This window comes from Boleophthalmus pectinirostris, unplaced genomic scaffold (genome assembly GCF_026225935.1).
Source record: "Boleophthalmus pectinirostris isolate CB_2022bp ecotype Guang Dong unplaced genomic scaffold, ASM2622593v1 HiC_scaffold_23, whole genome shotgun sequence".
In the NCBI taxonomy this organism is placed as follows: domain Eukaryota; kingdom Metazoa; phylum Chordata; class Actinopteri; order Gobiiformes; family Gobiidae; genus Boleophthalmus; species Boleophthalmus pectinirostris.
The window spans coordinates 29,364,369-29,388,176 of NW_026571207.1; the positions used below are offsets into that span (position 1 = coordinate 29,364,369).

Genomic DNA, 23,808 nt, shown 5'->3' on the forward strand with positions numbered 1-23,808 from the left:
AGACCAACTTTTACAGACCTTTTTCACAAAGACCGCGATGTAGGATTAACGTCACGTACGCCAATGCAATGCTTTTCTATGGCAAGACGTCTGTGGAAATGTCTCGCGTATTTTCCTCCAGCTTCATAAATCTGTTTACCTCATCACCAAATCTTCATCCAACAAGGTCCACAAACGACATAATTTGTCCATGAAGAATTTATCCACAACTATCGAGGTAAGAACGATGAAAACGTATAGTCTAACAATGACTAGCATTAGTGAAATACTCCTGAGCAAAACTAACATTATGGTCACGAATAAAACATAAGTAATAAGTAATTCATTAAAAGTAACTTGTTAACTCAGACTGATTCTAGAACTAAAATTAAAAATGAATTTCATGATGTAGATTTTAGCATAGATAGATAAATTTGTGCAGTTTGAATGCTACAGATGTGCACAGATTACATGTCTAGCATTTAAACTGCACATTTAACCTCTGTCTAGGCTAATATCTATATCATCACATTGATTTTTTATTTAGAATCAGTCTGAGTTAACAAGTTACTTATGTTTATTCATGACCATAATGTTAGTTTTGTTCAGTAGTTCACTAATGCTAGTCGTCATTAGCTTTTACCCTTTAGCCTTGTTGGATGAAGATTTGGTGATGGGGCAGATTTATGAAGCTGGTGGAAAATACACAAGGTATTTCCACAGATATTTTGTCATAGAAAAGCACTGATCTACGTGACATTTATCCTACATCACGGCACTTCCGGACGTTGTGAAAAAAGTCTATTCTCTGACTTTTAACACTGCCTGAGTCGTGTCTGTGTCTTTTATTTATTTTACTTTTTTTACTGCTATTTTATGATTGTTCTGGTTTTGCTTTTATTTGCTTTTACTGGTTTTATTGTTTTAGAACTGGTATGACCAAATTTTAACAATTTACCTTTTTGTTGTCTTCATTTTATGATCTCTGTGCAGCACTTTGCAAACTGTTTTGTTTGTAAAATGAGCTTTATAAATAAAGAGGATCTGGATTTGAACTACTACAAATACACCAAATGTCAGTCTAAATAACAGTTACTAATATTACCACTACGACTACGACTACTACTACTACGACTACAATGACTAGTAGGCCACTGCATCTAATTACTATTACCAGTTTATAAAGAGGAACAGATTCCTTCTTGACAAATAAATGTCCCCTGACACATCATAGCTGCTCACACTGACGATGCAACTGCACTTCTGCCTGTACCAGTCTGGAAGTTTTACACGGAAGAAAATTCACCATCAAAAGGATTCTGGATTCGTTTTGCCTTAAACCTGGACTGTTTTTCAGGCAATTTGTGTTCACTATGCATGCCAGTTCATTTAAACCACATCTAATCTACAGCACTACTACTACTATTACTACTACTACTTGCAACTCCTTCTACAACTACTACCACCACTACTACTACTACTACTACTAACTACTACTACTACTACTACACTACTACTACTACTACTACTACTACTACTACTACTACTACTACAACTACTACACTACTACTACTACTACACTACTACTACTACACTACTACTACTACTACACTACTACACTACTACAACTACTACTACTACTACTACTACACTACTACACTACTACTACTACTACTACTACTACTACTACTACTACTACTACCACTACTACACTACTACTAACTACTACTACTACTACTACTACTACTACAACTACTACTACTACTACTACTACTACTACTATTATTATTATTACTACTACTACTACTACTACTACTACCACTACTACCACCACCAACACCACCACTACTAAAACTATTACTACCACCCCCACCACCACTACCACTACCACTACTGCTATTACTTCTACTACAACTACTACTGTTACTACTACCACCACCACTACTACAACAACTACTAATACTACCTCTACTACCACTACTATTGTTACCACCACCACCATCACCACCATTACTACTACTACTACCACTACTACCAGTACTACTACTACTACCACTACTACAACAACTACTACTACCACCATCACAACTACTACTATCACTAATAATATTATTACTACTTTTGTTTTTCAGGCAATTTTGAGTAAACGACACGTTAATTTATACAACAGCATCTAATCTTGAGTGACTGGAGCTGGCTTGGTTATCAAATCAAAGAGGATATAGGAGTCAAAGAGTGCTTGTTGGGAAATATGCAATCCACTCTATATTTCATAATACTGTGTAGACAAGCTAACATGCACGGCTTGGTCTGCACATGCACCACTGAACTCTGCAACAAATAATCTTCTGATTCGGATCTTAATGAGTAATTACAGGATTAGAGGGAGCAGGAAATAGCAAAAGGGCGCCTGCATGTATAGAGAATTAGCACACATAAACTCAGACTTATCTGCGGCCTCTGTCTCACATAGGGTAATTTGGTTTTCTAGTTCATCCACAAATCTCCTCTGTGGTTCTAATAGTGAATGGCAAAATTTGCAGTTAGGTAATATATTATCCACGGCAAACTACAAGGATGTTTCAGATGAGATCACAACATTATATAGGCTAATAATTTGTAATACAGATGGGAGCAGCTAAAATCAATATTGTTGATATGCAGACTTTTGTTGAAGTGGGGAGTGACGTCATTTATATTGACGTCACTTGTGAATTATCCATTTAAAAAACACAAAGTAATTTATGGGAAAAAGTTTGCCTGGAATCCAGAATACACACTTCTTCAATATTTTACAAAGCTGTGCCTCTGAATCTCCCTGTATTCAAATGGGCATGACTGACAGGTGGATTAGCCACTCAGGGTCAAGTATGGTCCATCCATATCAGAAAAAAAGTAAGGGAACAAAATATAAGAGGCATGAAAAACATTGTAGATTTTTAGCACTAAAAACTGTTAATCTGAGGCGAGATAAAATTTGACTTATAAATGATAGGTGACCAATGAGTTTGTTTGTTTCACTTGCGTCACTGAAAAGAAATCTTACTGTACAATCACGTTTGACTGGGCTTGAAATGCAGCGGAGGATGGGGGGGACCAGACTGATATCAATCTGTATAAAAAATACAGAGAGATATGCCTGGATTTGCAAGACAAGGAAAAACTGTCTCTTGCCTCCATCTGGGAGTATGACATCATCACATTCTCGAATCTGAAACCATCATGTGTCTTTGGGGTCTTGTAAATGTGCCCACACTGTAGTTTAGACCATTACAAACATGCTCGGAATGCATGGCATTTTTGAGTTAGTTACGTTTTATTAATGCATGATCCCATGAAAACGCAGTGTTTCACATTATATTATCAAATTCTTTCCTCTTTTCTTTTTTTTTAAAGCATTATATCTTTTGAAAACTATGAAGTAAGGCTGGTGTACTATTAGGATGCCATTTAAAATTAACAAGTGCTGTTACAAGTTTTTCACAAATGAAATATTAATTAGTTACAGCGTCTTTAACAAGCATCTCAACTATACTCTGGCTTTGAATAACCTGTTTTATACCTAAATTTTTATTTACAGTACAATGTTCTACCAGTGGCACTTCGAGACAATTCCCTGACCTTACAATTGCAGGCTTTGATTTGACTGTGAGCTTTGAATCTTGATTTTATCATTTAAATCCAAATAGCATTTGCATGGAACTAGCACAAATAAGGTAACCACATTTACACAGGCCTCAACGCTCCCTCTTAAAGGTCCTGTATTATGCCAAATTGACTCTTTTAGCTTTAAGCCATGGTATAATGCTGTTACTTCTTCAAAAACATATCTGGAGTTGTGTTTTGTTTCACTCACACATTTGAGTAGCCCTTTATTATTTGGTCTGTCTGCAACGCTAAAGCTCAAAATGCTCTGTTCCATATGATGTCATGAAGAGGTGGCTTTCAAGTTAACATGAGAGACTGGCAATTCCAGGGTTGAAATTATCCAAATGATTCTAGTGAAAGTGTATGGAGAATAAAAACACAGTGGAGCCCTTCCTGTATTTCCACATGACATCACAAGGTGGAACAAAGTGTTTTCTGTTTAAGAGTTTATGAGGAAACAACATTATAACATAGATCAGAGAATAGCGGAATATGGGCCCTTTAAAATTGTGGCTTAGCTTGTGGCGATTGAAGAGCAGTCAAACAGAAAGCGGACACAAATGGATTAAACCTGATTCACCATCACAGGCTCAGTCCTCTCTCATCTCACACCTCCTCTCCTCCGCACACAGGCCCAGGATCACACTGCTCGGCTAATTCCAAATCATATGTCAGACTCACAGCTAGAGTGACACATTAGCAGAGTGCACTGCTGGAGAAACAAGTGCCCTTCTTTAATTTGTCTCTTGCATAAAAGTGTATTCGAGTATGAAAAACACAGCATTTAAACTGTATGCATATTCTAAAGTTTGCCACTATTTTAATGGGTGTCTGTGAATTAGCAATTGTGTTATTTTACTATTACTTGGTTTTTATCATTATTTTCTGTTAATAAGATTTGGAAGTTCCTGTATTAGACAAATTTGGTCCCATATTACAATATTTTCTAATGTACGTTTTTTTCATTGTGTTGTGTTTCTTTTTCATGCGTCTGATACACAAATCCTACTTATTTAGTCTTCTTTCAGACAGAAAACACTCCTAAAGATCTCTTAAATACTCTTAAAAGCCTAAATATGCAGGGTTTGTGTGTTAAATCTGTGTGAATAAAGCAAAACACAACTTAATGTATGTTTGTGATGAGGAATTGATGAGGAACATTTTGTGAATCATCATTTTGGATTTTGGATTGGAATTGGATATCAGTGAATCTCCCATAGTGTGATATAATCTCCATCTGAAATCCAACGCAATTTATAGAATTTAGTATAGCTCACACGTAAACATGATGTAGATGGGAGCAGAATACAGACAAAGGGGGAAACACACAAGTAGGACAGTCTTATATAATGCTGTGATCCTTCTGCATGCATGGCCTCCTCACTCTCTCCATGCTCCATCAGCCAAACAGATCCTGCACTGATCTGATCTCTGTCCAAACGAACGCTGCAGGCTGCTGTCTACAGGAGCAGTCTGCATTATTCAACACAGGCCCACAAACGAGACGAGGAAAACACAAATGTACCACTATCATACAAGGTACTCACAACAAGCACGCAATTACCGCAAATAGTGCAACTGCTACTACTGTGTTAATGCAGCTACTATTTTATTTTATTTTGTTTATTTATTCAATATTTTACCAGGTAAGTCAGTTGACAACACCTTCTCATTTACAATGACGACCTGGCCAAGAGGCAGAATATAACAAAAGCACAAACAGAAAACACTCACACATCAACTATAACATGAAACAGTGAATAAGACACTGAAACATTTGCAGATTAAATATATAAAAGTGTTAAAAACATGTGCAATTATCCTGTGAAATACTCTGGATGGAGTTTTTTAAAAATCCACAGAGGTAAAAACAAACTAGGTTTTAAAGTCTGTTGAAGGTGGTTCCAGTCACTTGCTGCAGAAAACTGACTACTACTACTACTGCTGCTAGTACTACTACAGTTGCTAATAATACTTCGGTAAATGCCAATTATATTACCACGGCTATTGCGACTACTACAACTGCTGCTACGACTCCTACTAAATGGTCAAATGGACACATTTTTATATAGTGCTTTTCCACCTTCAAACAATCAAAGAGCTTTATACCATTCACGCATACATTCATTCTTTTCAGAGGTGGGGTTACATATTTTGCGGAAGGATGCAATGGCAGCATTCATCTGTGGCAGCTGGAATCGAACCACCAACCTGTGGGTCAGTGGACAAACACTCTACAAACTGAGCTACTGTTGCCTGTACTACGACTACTACGACTACTACGACTACTACGACTACTACGACTACTACGACTACACAACACAAGTACTAATATTCACTGTTGGGCAAGTTACTTTAAAACTGTAATGCGTTATTTATGACTTATTACTGTCATTTCAAAGTAATTCATTACATTACAATATTACTGCATTTAAAATGTAAGGCATTACGTTACTATTGCATTACTTTAAGTTACTCCCACCAAAATAACTGCGAAGATGCTGAACTTTTGCGCCGTACATGGACTGAACCAGGTCTAAACCAGGTCTAAACCAGGACTAAACCAGAGCTGAACCAGGACTGAACCAGGACTATAACAGGACTAACCTCGGACTGATTCCAGGACTGAAGAGGAGAACTAAACCAGGACTGAACTAGGACTAAAACAGGACTAAATCAGAACTAAACCAGAACAAAACCAAGACTAAACCAGAACTGAACTAGGACTAAAACAGGACTCAATATCCGGACGGGCTCAAAGGTGACCGCAGGAGAAAGGACCTGCTCTGCTCCGCACCTCACGGAGGTAAGAGCGGCTGTCGCCCGATCGCGCTTTATGGTCACCGTGCTCCGCGGGCTCACGGTCCTGATTTCAGCAACTATTTGCGGGTACCCGACCCGTGTAAGACTCTGCTACAGCGCGTAACTTCTACCTTCCTTCAGCGTGTTCAGAAGTCCAACTTTTTGTGCGATGGTTTGCATCTTCCTCTGCCTTTTGGGTGCGAGCGCAAGAGCCTTTGTCAGTGCAGAACGTTTCATCGACATTGTGGATTTTGTCGGGGAGAAAACTTGCAAACATACAGCACTTCGGAGGACTGTAAACCAGGTCTAAACCAGAACTGACCCAGGTCTAAACCAGGTCTAAGCAGCGTAGACTTCTGCGTCGGTCCTTTCGCCCGCGGTTACCAAGGGTCAACACGGCCGCGTCTCTGGCGTTTCCCCGCTGCTGATATCGCGGTGATTTTAGCGAATTTGTATGAAGAAAAAAACACCACTTCAATCCAGGTTAAAAAACCATTGTAACGCGCGTTACTCACATTTGTAGCGAGTAAAATATTACTATTTTTCCCCCTGTAATGCCTTACATTACTGCGTTACAGCAAAAAGCAATGCATTACTGTAATTCGTTACTTTTATAACGCGTTACTCCCAACACTGCTAATATTACAACTTCTGCTACTACTAGAATCAGAATACATTTTATTGCCATTGTCAGTGAACATATTTCACATAGGAGCTTGCTTCAGTGGTGTGGTGCAATATAAAACAATGACGACTACTATGACGTCTATACACACTCTATTAGATATGGGGAAGTTAAAATGATGTTTATTAATATGCACATGTCTGTTGCAAGATGGTTCAAGAGCCTCTAGTCACTGGATCAAGTTAAGCATTTGCAGATGAAAATGTCACGTAACCAATAGGGAAAACTGGCTCCTCCCTCCCATCTGTTAGTATGACATCACCACATTCTGAAAACTGAGTGACACCAAAAATACATCTTCTTTATGCATAGGCTTGCTGCAGCAGTTAAAGAGAGAGTGCCAATTTTTCAATATAAAGTCAACTGGAGCCAGAATCGTTGGAGCTGGAAACGCTCCCACGCTCACTTCCTATTTGGAAGGTGGCAGGTTAACTATGTCCATTTATATAAACAGTCTATGTTCAAAATTAGCTATTTTTAAATATAGTTTATTAATAAAGTTGATTCCCCCATTGTTGAATAGAAATAGAGCGTTTTGAATCAGTCTGCTCCACTTCTGTCAAACAGCATCTGAATTTAGGCCTTACCTTTCCTTTCCTATGACTTACTTTAAATGACCTACTTCTATGTTTACAATTCACATAGAACAGCCTGTGTGTCATTTATTTCTCAAATATAGTAAATAAACAACTCTTGTGTCCTGATTTCACATCTTCTTTTCCTCCTTCCATAGATCACTCCTTTTTCTTTGTAGATTCAGTGTGACAGACTCTGCTGCTCTGTCTGTTCACACATGTTCAAAAGCACAAACTGTCAGCACTGGACTAGAGTGAACAGCTAAATTGCAAATATAGATACTTTGCAGTGACATCATGCTGGGGGTGTTCTACATGCATCTCTAATGGTGCAATGTTCAGTAGTTACCATAGTGACACAATGCACACATTAGCAAACACTGTTGAAAAAGCCTTAAGATAGTCTGAACACTCATGAAAAAATGCAAAATGGATCTGAACACATTTTCAGGAACAGAAATCAGGTCGTCTGTTGTAATTCCAACTAAATCAGCTCTTTGGTGAGAGTGTGTAAATTAAAGCTCAGATAAAAAATCTAACTTGAGTAACAGAGTAGTGCTTTCAGTAGCACTACTATCAATAGACAACCATAGCCTCTAAAGTATAAATATTAGAAGATATTCATGAGAAAAAGGAAAAAGGACATGTTATAATTGTTGGCATTTAGCATACACTTTTAAGTTGATTAGCAGTTATTATGTGTACAAGTTGTACAACGGAATTTACATAGATCATGATGACTATGGACACACTGGAATCTAATATTGGTGCCAATATTGAATACTCTGAAGGATCGAATATTGGTTCATTCAATATTGGTTCAGTCGATATCAGTGTATAAATTGGTATAAAAGAATGAGAATTTTGCACATCAGTTTCTTGGTCCAAAACTGATGTAAAAAGATGATACCGATATTGGAGCAGAAAAAGCTGGATGAGTGCAACCCTCATGATGATATAACCAAAAAGGATGATTTGATTTTTATCACTGTATCCCCAGCCCTCCTTGAACAGCAGCAGCAGCAGCAGCAGCAGCCCCTCATGTCCCAGTGCAGCTGTCAGGCCTGATCAGAGCCTGGTGCTCACTGGGCTTTACATGTTTCACCAGACCAGCCTCTGTCAAACATGCATGAAGATGGTCACCCATGCACAACCCACTCCCCTCACTCACCACAACCCACTCCCCTCACTCACTCACCACAACCCACTCCCCTCACCTAGCACAACCCACCAAAAAAAAAAAAAAAAAAAAAAAAGACGGAGAGGAGGGGTAGTAGCTGTCCTGGGTGAGGCTACAAGATTACATGAGTTTAAATCACTGTTTTCTTAGGTAGTAGTAGCAATAATAATAGTAGTAGCAGTAGTAGCAGAAGTAATAGTATATTTAAAATCCATCAAAATATAGTAAATGGTGTATGAGCTATGTTCAAATGTTGTTTCTTCATCACAATCATACATAGAGTTATTTTGTTTCATTCACATGCTTAACATACAAACCCTGCATATTTAGGATGTGTTTTGCTCTAAACTGAAAAAACTCCACCTTTTGATGTCATGTGGTAATAGAGGAAGTACTCTACTGTGTTTTTAAACCCCATAGACCTTCACTAGAATCATTTGGCTGATTTCAACATTGGAATTGCCAATATTTACTGAAAAAAGGTAAAAGGTAGCCGCATTTTGGGCTTTAGAGACAGTAAGACAAATAGTAAAGAATTACTCAAACGCGTGAATTTAACAAAGCACAACTCCTGGTATATTTTTGGAAGAACATTCTAAAGGCCGCACACACTACAGGAGAATTTTCCCGATTTCAGCTGATATTTCCTTCTCCTTGAGTTTGAGGAGGCATGACCTAACTTTGAGTCTCTGTATGCAGTTTTGTAGCTGCTGCACTCCTCATATGTGTGGTGTCACCGTAACTGAACTGCTCTGTCAGATCACAACCACCAAACACCAGCAACGCTACGGTAACAGCCAATGAAAACAGAGCGTCAGGGGCAGACGGAGTGACGGACACAGAGATGCAAGATACAGACTCAGTAAATAGTGAAAATAATGAGAAAACTTTATTACTCTAGACGTGAAACAGCTGACATAAGGTGCGCTCACAACTGTGTAGCATGTGGTCATTGATCTGGTCTGCAGCCATATCCCGTTGCAGTCTTTGAGATCGGAGATTTAAAATCTCAAAAAATTCTCCTGGTGTCTGTGGTGTGTGCTTTTTGTCACATGTTCAAAAAACGTTTAAAACTGAAACATCCTGTAGTGTGTCGTGGCGTTAAAATGTGTTAAATCTCACAAAAGTCAATATAGGACCTTTAATGTTTGTTCACAATTGTATTACTTTGAGTGGATTCCCATGATGTCTGCAGTGTCTGGCTGCACCTCTGATCTACTCCCCATGTAGTCCTTGGATTACTGTAATTATTGTATCCTAGTCCTGGTTTATTTATGTTTTTTCAGTATAGTGAATATGTGTAGATGTGACAGAAAAGCTACTTACCACATGGAGGATTTTGTTCTCCGTTTCATACACAGTGCAATCCTGCAGAGAGAGAGAGAGAGAGAGAGAGAGAGAAGGAAGAGAAGAGACACGACGTCAGGCAAGGAAACATTTCATCAAACATCCGCCAAAAGCTCAAATAACTCTGGCTTCCAAAAATAAATCTGGAAATGAGAGATTTGAGAACGCAGTATTGAAAAGAGGTAAGTGTCTTTTTTAGCATAAAGAAGTGGGTTTCTTGTTTCGTCCTATTACAGTATGCAGTATCCTTAATACGTCCTTCTTTACTGCCAGTTATTCGTGGGTTTCAGGCAACAGCGGCTATAGCAGTAGAGCAACTCAAAATATGATAACTTTTGAATGTGGACAGGTTTTCGCATATATACAAAACCAGTCCTGCTTTAGTGCAGGTTTAGACTGAGAATATCCCTGCTACACCATCTGGTTTAGTCCTGGTTTGAATCTATATTAGCCCTAGAAAACACTTAACTAATCAAGTTTGGTAGCACCTTTGGTTACTATAACTTGGTTTAGTCCCAGTTATTTGCAACATATTCTTGTTTAATCCTGGTTTAGTCCATGTTTGGTCCTGGTTTAGGTCTGATATAGTTCTTGTTAAGTCTTGATTTGATCCTGGTTTGGACCAAGTTTAGTCCTGGTTCTTGTTCTGGTAAAACCCATGTTAGATCCCGGTTTAGTCTTAGTTTAGTCAAGATTTAGTCCTGATTTAGATCTAGTCTAGACCTAGGTCTGTCCTGAGAATGGTGTATATGTTTAGATTTTTATTTTATATATATTTTTTATTTAATCACCCATCAAGGTAGTCTTTTTCTTTGCGATCTTTCTTTTTATACATGGAGGAGTACAGATACATCTGACAGAAATAATCAGTAAAGAAAAGATACTATAATATAACACATCCAAAGAGAGTAACATAAATCATCAATAATCCCTGCGCCCCACAGCCCAGTCCTTCATTCATTCATTGTTCTAATATAATAGTTATAATAGTTATTGCAATTACACTAATATAATTTGAACTGCACAGACAGGGCTGTAGATTGACCGGCTGTAGACCTCTGAAGCCTGGAGCTGCCACATGCCGCTGTTATTCACCCGATAGTGGAGAGCTCTTAATCTATTTCTGGGAATGAGGCCCATTGAATACAGCAGATGTGCACGGGAGCAGCTAATTCATTGGTTTGATGCATTTGTGAAGGGAAAGCTGACTACACTGACACTAGTATTACAGACCGGTTCATGGACCATTTCATTGGTGGACTCCTTTTTCCAGGTCTGGGGTCTTTGATGGCGTGGGAGGGTGTTATCAGCACCAAAACAGGACACACTCTTGGAACAGCTACAATAAAGTGTGAGAGAGTGGTCATAGCTTAGGCATAGAAATATTTATATAGAGAGAAGGTATCACCTTTTTTGAATCACTTTTTTATTGTATTTTGATGACCTTAGGAAAACAAAACAAAAAAAAAAAAAAAAGATGAACATTTTCACAGATAATGGCAAAGCAAAAATCTGTTTGCTATGTATTTTACGGAGAAAAAATAAAAAATAAAAATAGTAATGCTGCTTTATTGATTTATTTATTGTAAAGTAAATGCTACAATATCGCCAGACCGTATAGCTGCTACAAACTGCTTTTAATCATGCAGGAACAAATGCTCCACTCTCTTCTATGGAGACGAGCCGCTGTCCAGACCAATAGTATGGATGAGCTCAGTCTATTTCCACATGTGACCAAAACAAACTGTGACCTCGGGTAAAGAGGGGTCTATAATCAATACAGCTATCTTTTTTTAGATATTCATTGGTTTTGGAAAACAACTACACACTTTAAAATACTGTATCTTGAAGTGTCTAAGACTGTACTCCAGATTGGAGTCGAGACCAGAGACCAGACTACAGTCCAGAATAGAGTCTAGGCACAAATCCAAACAAAAATCTACACCAGACCAGAGACCAGTCCAGAATCTAGATTAAAATCTACCAGACCAAAAACCAGTCCAGAATCTAGACTAGAATCTACCAGACCAAAAACCAGTCCAGAATCTAGACCAGACAGGAGACCAATCCAGAATCAAGACCAGAAAAGAGACCACACTAGGGTCAAAGACTGGAGTCAAAGACCAGAGTCTAGACAAGATACCAGAGCACACTAGAGATTGTGCTCACACTTGCACACAAAGCACATGAAAATTGGGACAAAACTGAGACTAATTTCACAATTTAACCTGGACTAGACCAGGATTAGAATAGAACAAAACTAAGTCTACAATGGGACCTAACAAAAATCAGGTCTAAGAAAGAAAGGTCAATCCATACCAGAGTCTAGACCATCTGTGTGTACATATTAGTACATGGATACCAGGACTGTGGTCTATAGCAATGATAAGAAACATTTTGAACATAAAGAAATTGGTTATCAGAAAAACTGAGCAGGAGAAAACATTTGATAACTGTAAAAGAAAAAATTACAGATATTTATTTTGTCAAAATCTATACTGGATTTTTTTTTTTTTTTTAATGGTTAAATTCCCAGTAGTACATTTACATAACATTTAACAAGGGAGGGATGAGATACAATTTCCACAAGACATGAGATTGGATCTACAAGAATGTGAAAATGAGATTATGCCATTATGTATTAAAAAAAAAAAAAAAAAAAAAAAAAAAAAAAAAATGGTGGGGTTTTTCTTCATGCAAATTCGCTAAAATCACCTCGATATCAGCAGCGGTGAAACGCCGGAGATGCGCCCTCGTAGACCTTCAGTTAACCGCGGGCGAAAGGACTACAAAGAACTCCACGCTGTTCAGACCTTTTAGACTGGGTCATTCTGGTTTAGACCTGGTTTACACTCGTCCCTCCCTCATCGCATTCACTTTTCGCGGTCTCGCTGTTTCGCAGATTTTTATTTTTTATTTTTTTGTGCATTTTGCATGCCCTTTTTTTTTATTGTATGAATGCGTATTGCGTTCCTCCCGCTGCGTCCTGATGGCCAAGGGACTCCAGTCTCCTGTACAGTACAGTACAGAATGTGTTCAGCTGCCAATTTAAATACATGTTTAATCTCTAGCAGTGTGATTCTGAAGTGTTGTACGGTTGCAAGTTTTCTCCCCGACGAAACCCACAACGTCGACGAAACGTTCTGCGGTCACCTTTGAGCCCGTCCCTACAGTGAGTCCTGTTTTAGTCCTAGTTCAGTTCTGGTTTAGTTCTAGTTCAGTTCTGGTTTAGTCCTAGTTCAGTTCTGGTTTAGTCCTGGTTCAGCTCTGGTTTAGTCCTGGTTCAGCTCTGGTTTAGTCCTGGTTCAGTCCATATACAGCGCAAAAGTTATTTTGGTGAGAGTAACTTAAAGTAATGCAATAGTAATGTAATGCCTTACATTTTAAATGCAGTAATATTGTAATGTAACAAATTACTTTGAAATGACAGTAATAGGTAATAAATAACGCATTACAGTTTCAAAGTAACTTGCCCAACAGTGTATATATGAAATCCAGTTCCCAGTTTAAGAAGCTCCATTTTTGATTTACTTGAGTTAATATTACTGTTTTCATTGTAGCCCTGCTTTTTGGGACAACAGCTTCTCCAAAAATGGAACACACCAGTACTTAACTAAATTTTTTTCCAGTCCAAACATAAAAAAGAAAGAAAAATAGTAACAAAATAAAAATAACACTACTTCATTAAATGTATATTAAACTGTAGGTGAGATACATACCTGTTGTACAATGGTGGTTAATTCTAGACAAAGCTGCACGATGTTGTTCTTCAGTAATGAGTACTCTGTCACACTGGCGAATGGAGACCTGCAAAGAAAAAGAAATACAAGTTTAAAATAACCCAGTTACAAAACGGGATTCACAACCCAATATGACAGAGATAGAAGCAGACATACTACAGTATTGTGCACTGAACTTTGGTAACCCATACCCAAAAAAATAAATGTGTGTGAACTAGACTAAATAAAACTGCTATCATCAAGCCAAATGTTGCAGTCCTTTAAAGTGGGTATGACAGATTTTCATGATTCCCTAATTTTGACTTAATTTGGTGGTGATAATATCTGTTGTAAAAATGAATGATAGTTTTCTACCAACCAAGAAGCAATTTGTGGGGGAAAAAAAAAAACTAAATAAATTTAAAAAATCTGTACAAAGGACACAATTTACAATCAAAAAACACATCATTGTTTCAACAAAATACAGGTTATTTCTTATCATTTTAAAATCAGGTATTAATTGGGCAGCAGTAGCTCAGTTGGTAGAGCATTTGCCCACTGATCTGAAGGTTGGCGGTTTGAATCCAGCTCTCGATATAAAAACATCACAGGTTGAGCGGTCAGATCACTGACCCACAGGTTGGCTGGTGTGATTCCAGCTCCCACAGATGAATGCTGCCATTGTGTCCTTAGGCAAGACACTTAGCCCACCTTGCCCACAGTGTCTGCGTACACTGGTGTGTGAATGTGTGTGTGAATGGGTGAGTGGTTCCTTGTTGTAAAGCGCTTTGAGTGCCTTGAAGGTGGAAAAGCGCTATAGAAAAATGTGACCATTTACCATTTTACCATACATAAATAGTACTACTAGAAAACTAGATCCTCACTCACAGGACAGAAATGAACCTTTCCTGAACAGCGTTAGACTGATCTTGAACTGTATCAGAACAAGTATAGGACCAAATAGAGTATGCGCAGACCACAATGAAAAATACCTAGGCGTTTGAGAAGATTGTACAGATAACACCACATAGTAATATACAAAAAGGTGCTATAATTTAATGTTCAAAATCACATTCTATAGTCTAAATAAATAGTTTTTATTACTGTCATCATGGTACCGGAATCAGTATTGAGTATCTTGAGTCTATTCCTTAGTATTTAACAAAGAGAAGCAAGTAAACAAACACTTCACCTCAGATTTTTTTGGATAGATGATCTAGTATACTTTTCCAAAATAAAACTTCAGTCAAAACCTTTCTATCTTCATGGAGACCAAACCAGACCAAATTATAGATCAGATATATGGAAAGGCAACACCGGTTACAGTCAGAATGCCTGTGTTTCTAGGTCATTTAATCTATAAAACCACCTGTAATTGAATACATGTAAGATAGAGCTCTTTAATGTCATACTGTGGAACATTTTAGGCAGAGCAATGGCATATCCATAGAAACAAGCAGGTGACATGAACGGACCCCCAACCAAAAAGTTATATAGTGCACCTTAAAATCTCTGGGTCTAAAACAGTAAAACACAAAAAGCAGATAAAAAATACAACGGACATCAGACTAACCCATTAAGTCCACCAAAATTGCCTTTAACACATTTCTCAGAACAGTTCTCACTTCAGTGGCGCTCTTGCTAATGTGTAAAAGTTCTATTATTTCAAACAGGCACAGACTTTCAACTTCTCTTCCAATTTGCTTTTATTACACTTAAGACATGTGGCCCAAAATCCCATCCCCACCAAAGTGAATGAGTATGAGCAGTGCATATAATAAAAAGCCTGTCTGTGTAGCGGATTACATTTGTTATATTAAGGCTTTATTTTGTTTTGGCCTGTAAAGTGTGATTTAGTGTGACTGCTGTAAGAGAGGCCAGTAAAAGACATTTGTTGTTACTCTTAAAACCTCAATAGAGATGAACAACAATATTTAATTTAGGGCCAAAGCCTCTCCACAGTGTTACTTAAGTGCTGTGCTGTTTTATTTCATGTACATAACTTTCTACTCCATCAGTAGATCTAAATGTGAACCTGCTTTTAAGGTTAATTTTGGAAAGACAGTCCTTTGAGAGTATGACATTTGGTCCATTAGTAAAAAGATGGATTTCTATATATATTCCTACCTGCAGATGCATAACATTTCCTTTAATAGATCTGCCCGCATCCATGTTTGTAGGTTCACATTCCCAATGTTTGCCAAATATATTTCAATTTCCCGTTCAATAAAAAATAGGGAAACCAAAGATGTTAATTTTGTCTTCGTATGTACTTTAACTTCTTGGATTCTTTTTTAGGCAATACACTAAAGTGTATTTACCCTGCCGAAACATGTCAACAAGGTAAATACACTTAACTGTACTGTCTTTAAAAAGACACCCAAGACGTTAAAAAATAGGGAATTTCATTGCCTAGATTGGTTAAAACTGTATAATACATTTTAAAATATCAAATACACCACTTACTGAAAATATAATATATATAAACATACACTAATTTCGCCACCAAAACAACAGTCACTAAAACACAGACACACAAAACAGTGCATCACTAAATGTTTACATTTATGTATTAAATATGGGACAGTGGTCATTAAATAACAAACTAACACCCCAGTTGTGTACAGTTCACCCTGTCACAATAACACATTTTGAAGTGTGATATTCTGATGAAGTAAGTATAGATGATAAATTTTAATATTGAAACAAATGAGAACCAAGGATTTAAACCACAAAACCTATTCCAAATCTACAATACTGTTAAAAAACATGAGCGGCACTAAATAAATGACATGTACTTAGTCTATAAAGATTCATAGAAGTTATTAATTCAACCTTTCACAGCTCAAATCTTATTGTATAGCCAAAAATAACAAAAACTGTCAAAAGAAAATGTACACCTGATAAATATTCATACTTACTCAAAAATAATTGTCCCATCTGTCATATATTGAGTGATAAGTCAATATAGTAATTATCATGACAGGCCTATGTACAGTAATGAGAATCTATTAAGTATTAAGTTAAAGGTGCACTGTGCAACTGTGCAGTAAAACTTAGAAGACAAATTACAGGTTAGATTTGTGGAAAGGCGACCCCACTCTCAGAAAAAATGTGTTTTTTAAAAGATGTTTTTAGTTTAATACATTCAAGACCGATTAGTTCAGTACCATACACTGGACAATTTAAACCAAAGCTTTAACACCTCCATGGAGACAAACAGGTCGCAGACCCTTTCTAGAAAAGTTACACAGTGCACCTTTAAGTCCACTGAACAAAGAGTGAACTGTCCTACTGTACTGTGACACTGATAAAACAATTCACTTAAACACTAAACCAGGAAAGCAGACTGTCCATGGTTGTGTACCTGTCTAGCCATGCCAGCAGGTTTTTGGCCGCCCCGATGAGGTCTACCACAGAGGTGAGAAAGTCGTTGGGTAATCGCCTGGATGCTCGCCCGTCGTAGTGCCCGCCCCTCCGCCGCCCCAGGATGAAGTTCTGCAGGTTTTTGGCCGAGGCGTTCAATTTGTGGGACAGGGTGCGAAGGTTCTCAGTTTCTAGCCCGTAGTTCTGTAAAAGACACAGAGGAAAAGGTCTGAGTGAATGAGCTCATGGCTAAAGGTCCGATATTACACAGCACTGACACTGTTTTCATCCACGTTAGAATGTTGTTACCTCATCAAAAACACACCTGGAGTTGTGTTTGTTTCATTCACACATGTATAACCCTGTAACAAAACACAACTCCAGGCATGTTTGTGATGAAAAAACAACATTATAATATAGATCAGAAAAAAACGTAATATGAACCCTTTCAAGATACACTATTTGAATGTTCCACCATATGGCATTAAACGCATCTACTGTATCTCCATGGAGACAACCAGGTCATGCCAGCTGGCCAAGTTACAAGTTAGAGCTGGGAAGCCAAGCCCTCCCATATTAAAGATATGTTTTTTCAGGGTACTTTTGATGAATAACTACTGTGCAATATACCAGACAAAGTAATATCTCCAGGGAGACAACCATGTGACACCCCAGATAAATTTGTCAGTCTGTTAGTGGTTGTGTCATTTTAATATTTTTTTAATGAATTTGTATTTGCTGTAAAATGTACATATTGTAGATATCATGTGATACTTTGAAGACTGAAGGAACCAGATGACATGTTTTTAGACAAAGCTGCTCATAATAATTCTAGTTTTAGGCCCTATTAATTACCCTTGTGTCTGTGCACCTTCCTTCACACCATATTACATCTGATTGCATCACCACAGACTTTGATGTGAGGTGGTGCCCAGCTCCCATTCGCGTAACTTCAAACCATGGCTGTGTTTCACTTCAGCACTTATTGATAGGTATCCCTCCAATGTGTTTCTATGTTCCCATGTTTCTAATGTAGATGGTGTATTTCTAACATGTGTTTTTGTGTCCATTGTTGTACTAACATCATAGTCATCTCAATGTTTTGTTCTGTGTTAGAAAGTCCTTTGAGTTAAGTTAGTTTTTTTTGTTTTTTGTTTTTAATCTACCCTTTTCAAATGAATAAAATTAATACATAGATTCTGATCACTTTTTGAAAGCAATTATTTTAAACATGTTCATGGTCTGGTCAACACACTAAAATTTCCAACTTGATTTTGATACTAAGAAAAAGACTCCAGTATGGCATTGCACTTATCTATTTCTATGGAGAGACCAGGCCAAGTTACAGGTCAGACCTGTGGAGAGGTAAGCTCAATCACTTTAGGAATGCACTTAATTTTATGCATTAAAACGCTTGTAATTGAATAAATGCAATGTAGATGTGTTTAATGCCATATTGTGAAAATTTTCAGGCAAAGCAAAAATATCTCCATGGAAACAATCTTGTGGCAGACCCTATAACATAAAAGTATAAAAGTTGCACAGTGCACCTTTAATACTGGATACAGATTTTGATAATGTGATCATAATAATATAATAAATGGTTATAGTCAATAGAATCTAATTTTTAGCACAAATTCAATTCTAGTTTATTTGATAATACCATGTAGTCTTGAACTAGTGATACTGATCGAGGCATTTTTTATTATTAATTTTATTTTATTATCTGGGATTTATTTGTACATATGTGTCCTTATATTTTTTAGCTCTACAAATAATAAACAGCAAAAGGAGGTTGTTCATATTCAGCTAATATATATATATATATTTTTTTCCCACTAATTACACAAGTCTCATCCACACGGATTCTTACTTAATACAACTTTCCTTTGTGTATAAATAAATAATCCCTCAATCATCCAAGTGTGATTGATAGCAAAAAAAAGTTAAATTCTGCCAGCTGGACAAATGTTTTAGAGTGAATACATTTTGCCACTCATCCAAGTTCTGGTCAGAAACCGTAAACAGATAGGTGTGTTTCAGTTTCAGTTTCAGTGTAGTTAACTCGTCCCTTCAGGCAGACATAAGGCAGTGTTCACCAGCATCTGACAAATATCAAACTACAGGTGAGGATTCTGTATAAACATATGCGTATGTTGTTTCGTCTGTAGATCTATGTAGCCTGATACGCTCCAGTCACGACCGACAACAAAGGGTTTCACAGTGACAGCGGGAGGAGACAATCAGCACTGCAATGAGACCTAAAGAGGCAGAACAAGCTACAGGGGAGAGGAGGGAGAGAGAATCAGAGAGGGAGAGAAAGAGAAAGAGAGGGACAGAGAGAGAAAAAGAGGGGGAGGGAAAGAGAGAGTGAGAAAAAAGAGGGGTAGAGAGTTAGGCATCCTTGGGAAAACTGGGTCACGCACCCGCTCTGATCTGTATACTCTGGTGTATTTTGCTGTAAATGTCAGTGTGAACATGCATCACATTTGATTGGTGAAATCTGAGCACTGGTTCTGTGCTCATAATGATCTCTAATCTTTAATAAAACACTGTGTGAGGACTTGAACTCACCAATAATACTGTAAATATAATGCAGTTACAAAAAATAATAATGATACTTTGCAGCTGATGTCATCAACATTCGCCGGAGGTGTGATGGTAACTGTAGGCACTGCTCTGTCTGTGGCTTTATTAGACTTTAATCTGTGCTTTATTATAACACAATCTGGCTGCAGAGAACTGACTTCATGGCACTACAACGGGTCAGCTCATTTGTGCTCTTAACAATTATATTATAATGTTAATTATCATAAAATTATAGTCACACGCTAGTATTCGCCAACAGTTTTTCGGGTTTTTGCTGAAGATTGTGCATTGTGTCACCATGGCAACAACCAAACATTAAACCATAGACATACATGCAGAATACACCCAGCGTGTTATATATATATATATATATATATATATATATATATATATATATATATATATATATATATATATATATATATATATATATATATATATATATATATATATATATATATATGAATCAAGTTCAACTGTGCAACTTACACAATAAATTTGAGATTTTTTTTGCAGATTTTTTGCAACATCCAATACTTCTCCATCTCAAGTAATGTATATATGTTTGAAAAGAGCAAAAATAAATAAATAATGTGTGTGTAAATGTATGTAAATAACAATTTGATTCAATAAAATGTGGGTTGTGAATAAAAATGGTTAATTGTACAAAATGTTGCCTTCAGTGCATTTATAAAGTGCTAATCTATATGTTTTGATGAAGTTAGAACATTATTACCATAAATAACATAATAATATTTAGACTCAAACTGGAGATGCGTAGGTTTAGGGGTAAATATTCTACAAATTGAGCCATAAATTTTTTATATTTTTTATGAGCAATCCCAGTTTCCTCTTATATTTTGCTGTAAACATCACAAAATAATCCTCCATTAGTCAAAAACACATGCTTCTCTATGTGGACTTTTCTATAGGTCTAACTACATGTATACACACACGTAGCTTTGTCAAATCAATACAGTAAGAGGGCTATGTCATTAAAACAACCCCCTCCCAACCAAATCTTTTTTTCTCATCGATTCGGTTGCCATGGTAGCGCGGACTAGCCTCTTCTCAGTATTTCCACTGCTAAACTCACACTCGACCATGTATAACTGAAGAAGAAGGCATCCACATTTCAGCTTTTCTCTATTTGTTGTGTTGGTTTATATTCTAAAAAGCCCATATAACACCATTTTCTAATCTATGTTATAATACTTTTTCCTCAATAAAACATGCCTGGAGTTGTGTTTTGTTTCATTCATATGTTTAAGACGCAAACTAAAATACTGTAGCCTACATAGAGTATGTTTTTAAACTCTATACATCCTCATTAGAATCATTTGGATAATTTCAACCTTAAAATCTAAATCTCTACTGAACAATGGGTAAATGGTAGCTGTTAATTTGAAAACTACCACCATTTTGAGGTTTGGAGATGTAGACACACTAATAATAAAGGATTACTCAAACGTGAGAATGAAACAAAATACAACTCTGTTTTTGATGAGGTAACAACATTAAAACATGGCTAAAAGCTCACACTTGTGTAATATAGGACCTTTAAAGTCACATTGACAATATGCAGCAAAGCCTTGCATCCAAACTGAGCATGCCTAAAAGCTGCTAATCAACTCGTATTGATTTTGCACTTACGCTTTCAAATATGTTTGCATATTTCTATTTAAGCAGCGCAAAGACTGTTTTACATGATTTTCTAACCTGAAGACTACAAATACATGCAGTCGATGTTAGCTGATGTTAATGTTGTATTTATATGTAGACTTTGCAGTTGATGTCATCAACATTCTCTGCTATTCTGACATGCCGCTATTTAGACATTAACATCTAATATTTTTCATTGTCGGAGTAGCGGCACTTCACTATTTTTCAAACATACCGCTTTTCCGACATGAATAATATTAATGTGACAGCCTATAATCCTTTGCGCTCCCATATATCATAAGATGCTTGGGCACTTGATCAGAGAATACTTTGGCCACATATAGGATATCAGACCGTGGGAAAATGGCCTAACTGACAGCCATGGCAAACAGTCATGCATTTTAAAAAAGAGCATAGGCCAGCCTTCGGGAAATTATCTAATCTAAAATGAAGATTAGGAGATTAAGAACATCGAAGAACAGCAAGAGACTGGCTCGGGAGACTTTCACAAGTCTTGACGAGTTGAAATAGGGATACTAAAAAGTGTTGGAAAAATGGCACGTCTAAATAGAAGCATGTCGTAATACCGGCATGTGTAAATAAAGACATGGTGTAATGAAGGGACGTTGGAATTTTTCCAGACTAAAACTTGCTAATGTGTGCAGTGTGTCACCATGGTAACCGCTGAACATTCTGCCAATAGAGATGGATGTCGAACACCCCCAGCGTGATGCCACTGCAAGTATCAATCTATAAAATGTTGCCTTGACAGCGTTTCTTATGATGCTATTTATATATATCCTTTAATGGCTTCTTTGGCACATTTCCTGGATAGAGGATGAATAAAGTGATATCTAATCTTATATAAGTGGTTGGGTTATTAAATATTGTTTGGTGATAACCATGCAAGTTGTCTAGGTGGATTTTTACATGTAATGCAATATGTGTGAAAGGTTTGGGATTTAAATCATTTCATCTACAAAGTCTTAGCACCAGTGTCAGCCAATCAAGAGCCTCCATCTTTGCTAATAACCTCATAAATCAATGTTTTACAGCCTTCAATCACAGGGCTGCTTATAAAAACAACACATCTTACTCAATAGAGGCAAACAAATATAACCAACCTTTTAACATCAAGCCCTCAGCAGGAATTGGCCATGCCTTTATGGGTCTATATTAACCAAACAAATTATTTTAGCTTTTGATGTCACCTACAGCATTCAGCTCCAGTCAAATGAAGTTCACAATGCTAACAGTTAAAGTCGAGCAAATTTGGAACCGACTTCTATATTAGGAATAAGAATTTATTTACGGACAAAATAGCAATCATGTACAGCGAGTTAATACGAACATTTTAAAACCAAATGAGAAAGGTAACAATTTTTCAAAGTCAGCTGGAGTTGATGGAGCCCGAAATCCATTTATACAGTCTATGTTTATTACAGTCTCGCATGTTTGAGTAATTAAAAACACTCTTTGTAATGTACAATTTCTACAAGGGTCTAAAAAGGGGAAAGGCATATATTTACATTTCATGTGTTTGAGTAATTAAAAAAGTCTTTGTAATGTACAACTTCTACAAAGGTCTAAAAAGGCTAAGGGAATATTTACATTTCACACTTCATGGTACGATTACACCATGTGTGATGCATTATGCGTCCTTAGAAAGTACAGAAACGCATAACCTTAATTGTACCCAGGCATAAAGCAGGTCCAATTTTACAGTGACAGTGGCAGCACAGTCAGCAGCACATGAAACCTGCATTGATCCTGGGGCACATAGACTTTTACTGCAGAAACACGAGGAGAAAAGAGGAGGAGAGGAGAGAGAGACCAGACTCTGCTCACAACAGAAGAGATGTGCTGACCTGAGACATTTTACCTTATATTCAGCAGCACACAGATGGCCCTTTGAAACATGCACACAATCACTGGTTAAGGGTTCATTTTGGTCTTACTATAATGCCATTTATTTAGGAAATAACTAATGTAGTGTAGTTACAGAAAGTGATATTGATATCTTTCAAGCAAAGGCATTAATATACCCGTGGAGCTAACTGGAGGCACTGCTCTGGCTGAAGTACTGATACTCAGGTTAGACTGAGTTTTGTTTTAACATAATCTGACAAGGAAGAATTTACTTATTGTGGCTAGAGAGCTGACTTGTGCTAGCCAGGCCGGTGTCACCTAGTGCCTCCGCTCAATTACATTTTTCTCCAGCAACTAGGTCAGGAAACAAAATACAATGGGCAGTTC

The 23,808-nt window shown here is 37.2% G+C and overlaps 1 protein-coding gene across 1 annotated transcript in view; it reads right to left on the reverse strand.

Annotated features, from left to right (window-relative positions):
• The window catches only part of si:ch211-26b3.4 (connector enhancer of kinase suppressor of ras 2), a 99,761-nt gene that overhangs the window by 53,437 nt on the left and 22,516 nt on the right, over positions 1–23,808 (reverse strand). The window contains exons 3-5 of the mRNA XM_055159073.1: positions 17,303–17,505; positions 13,936–14,023; positions 10,196–10,237 (exon numbers count right to left, since the gene is read on the reverse strand). Coding sequence (XP_055015048.1) covers positions 10,196–10,237; positions 13,936–14,023; positions 17,303–17,505 — 333 coding nt within the window. The remainder of the gene's footprint in view (positions 1–10,195; positions 10,238–13,935; positions 14,024–17,302; positions 17,506–23,808) is intronic.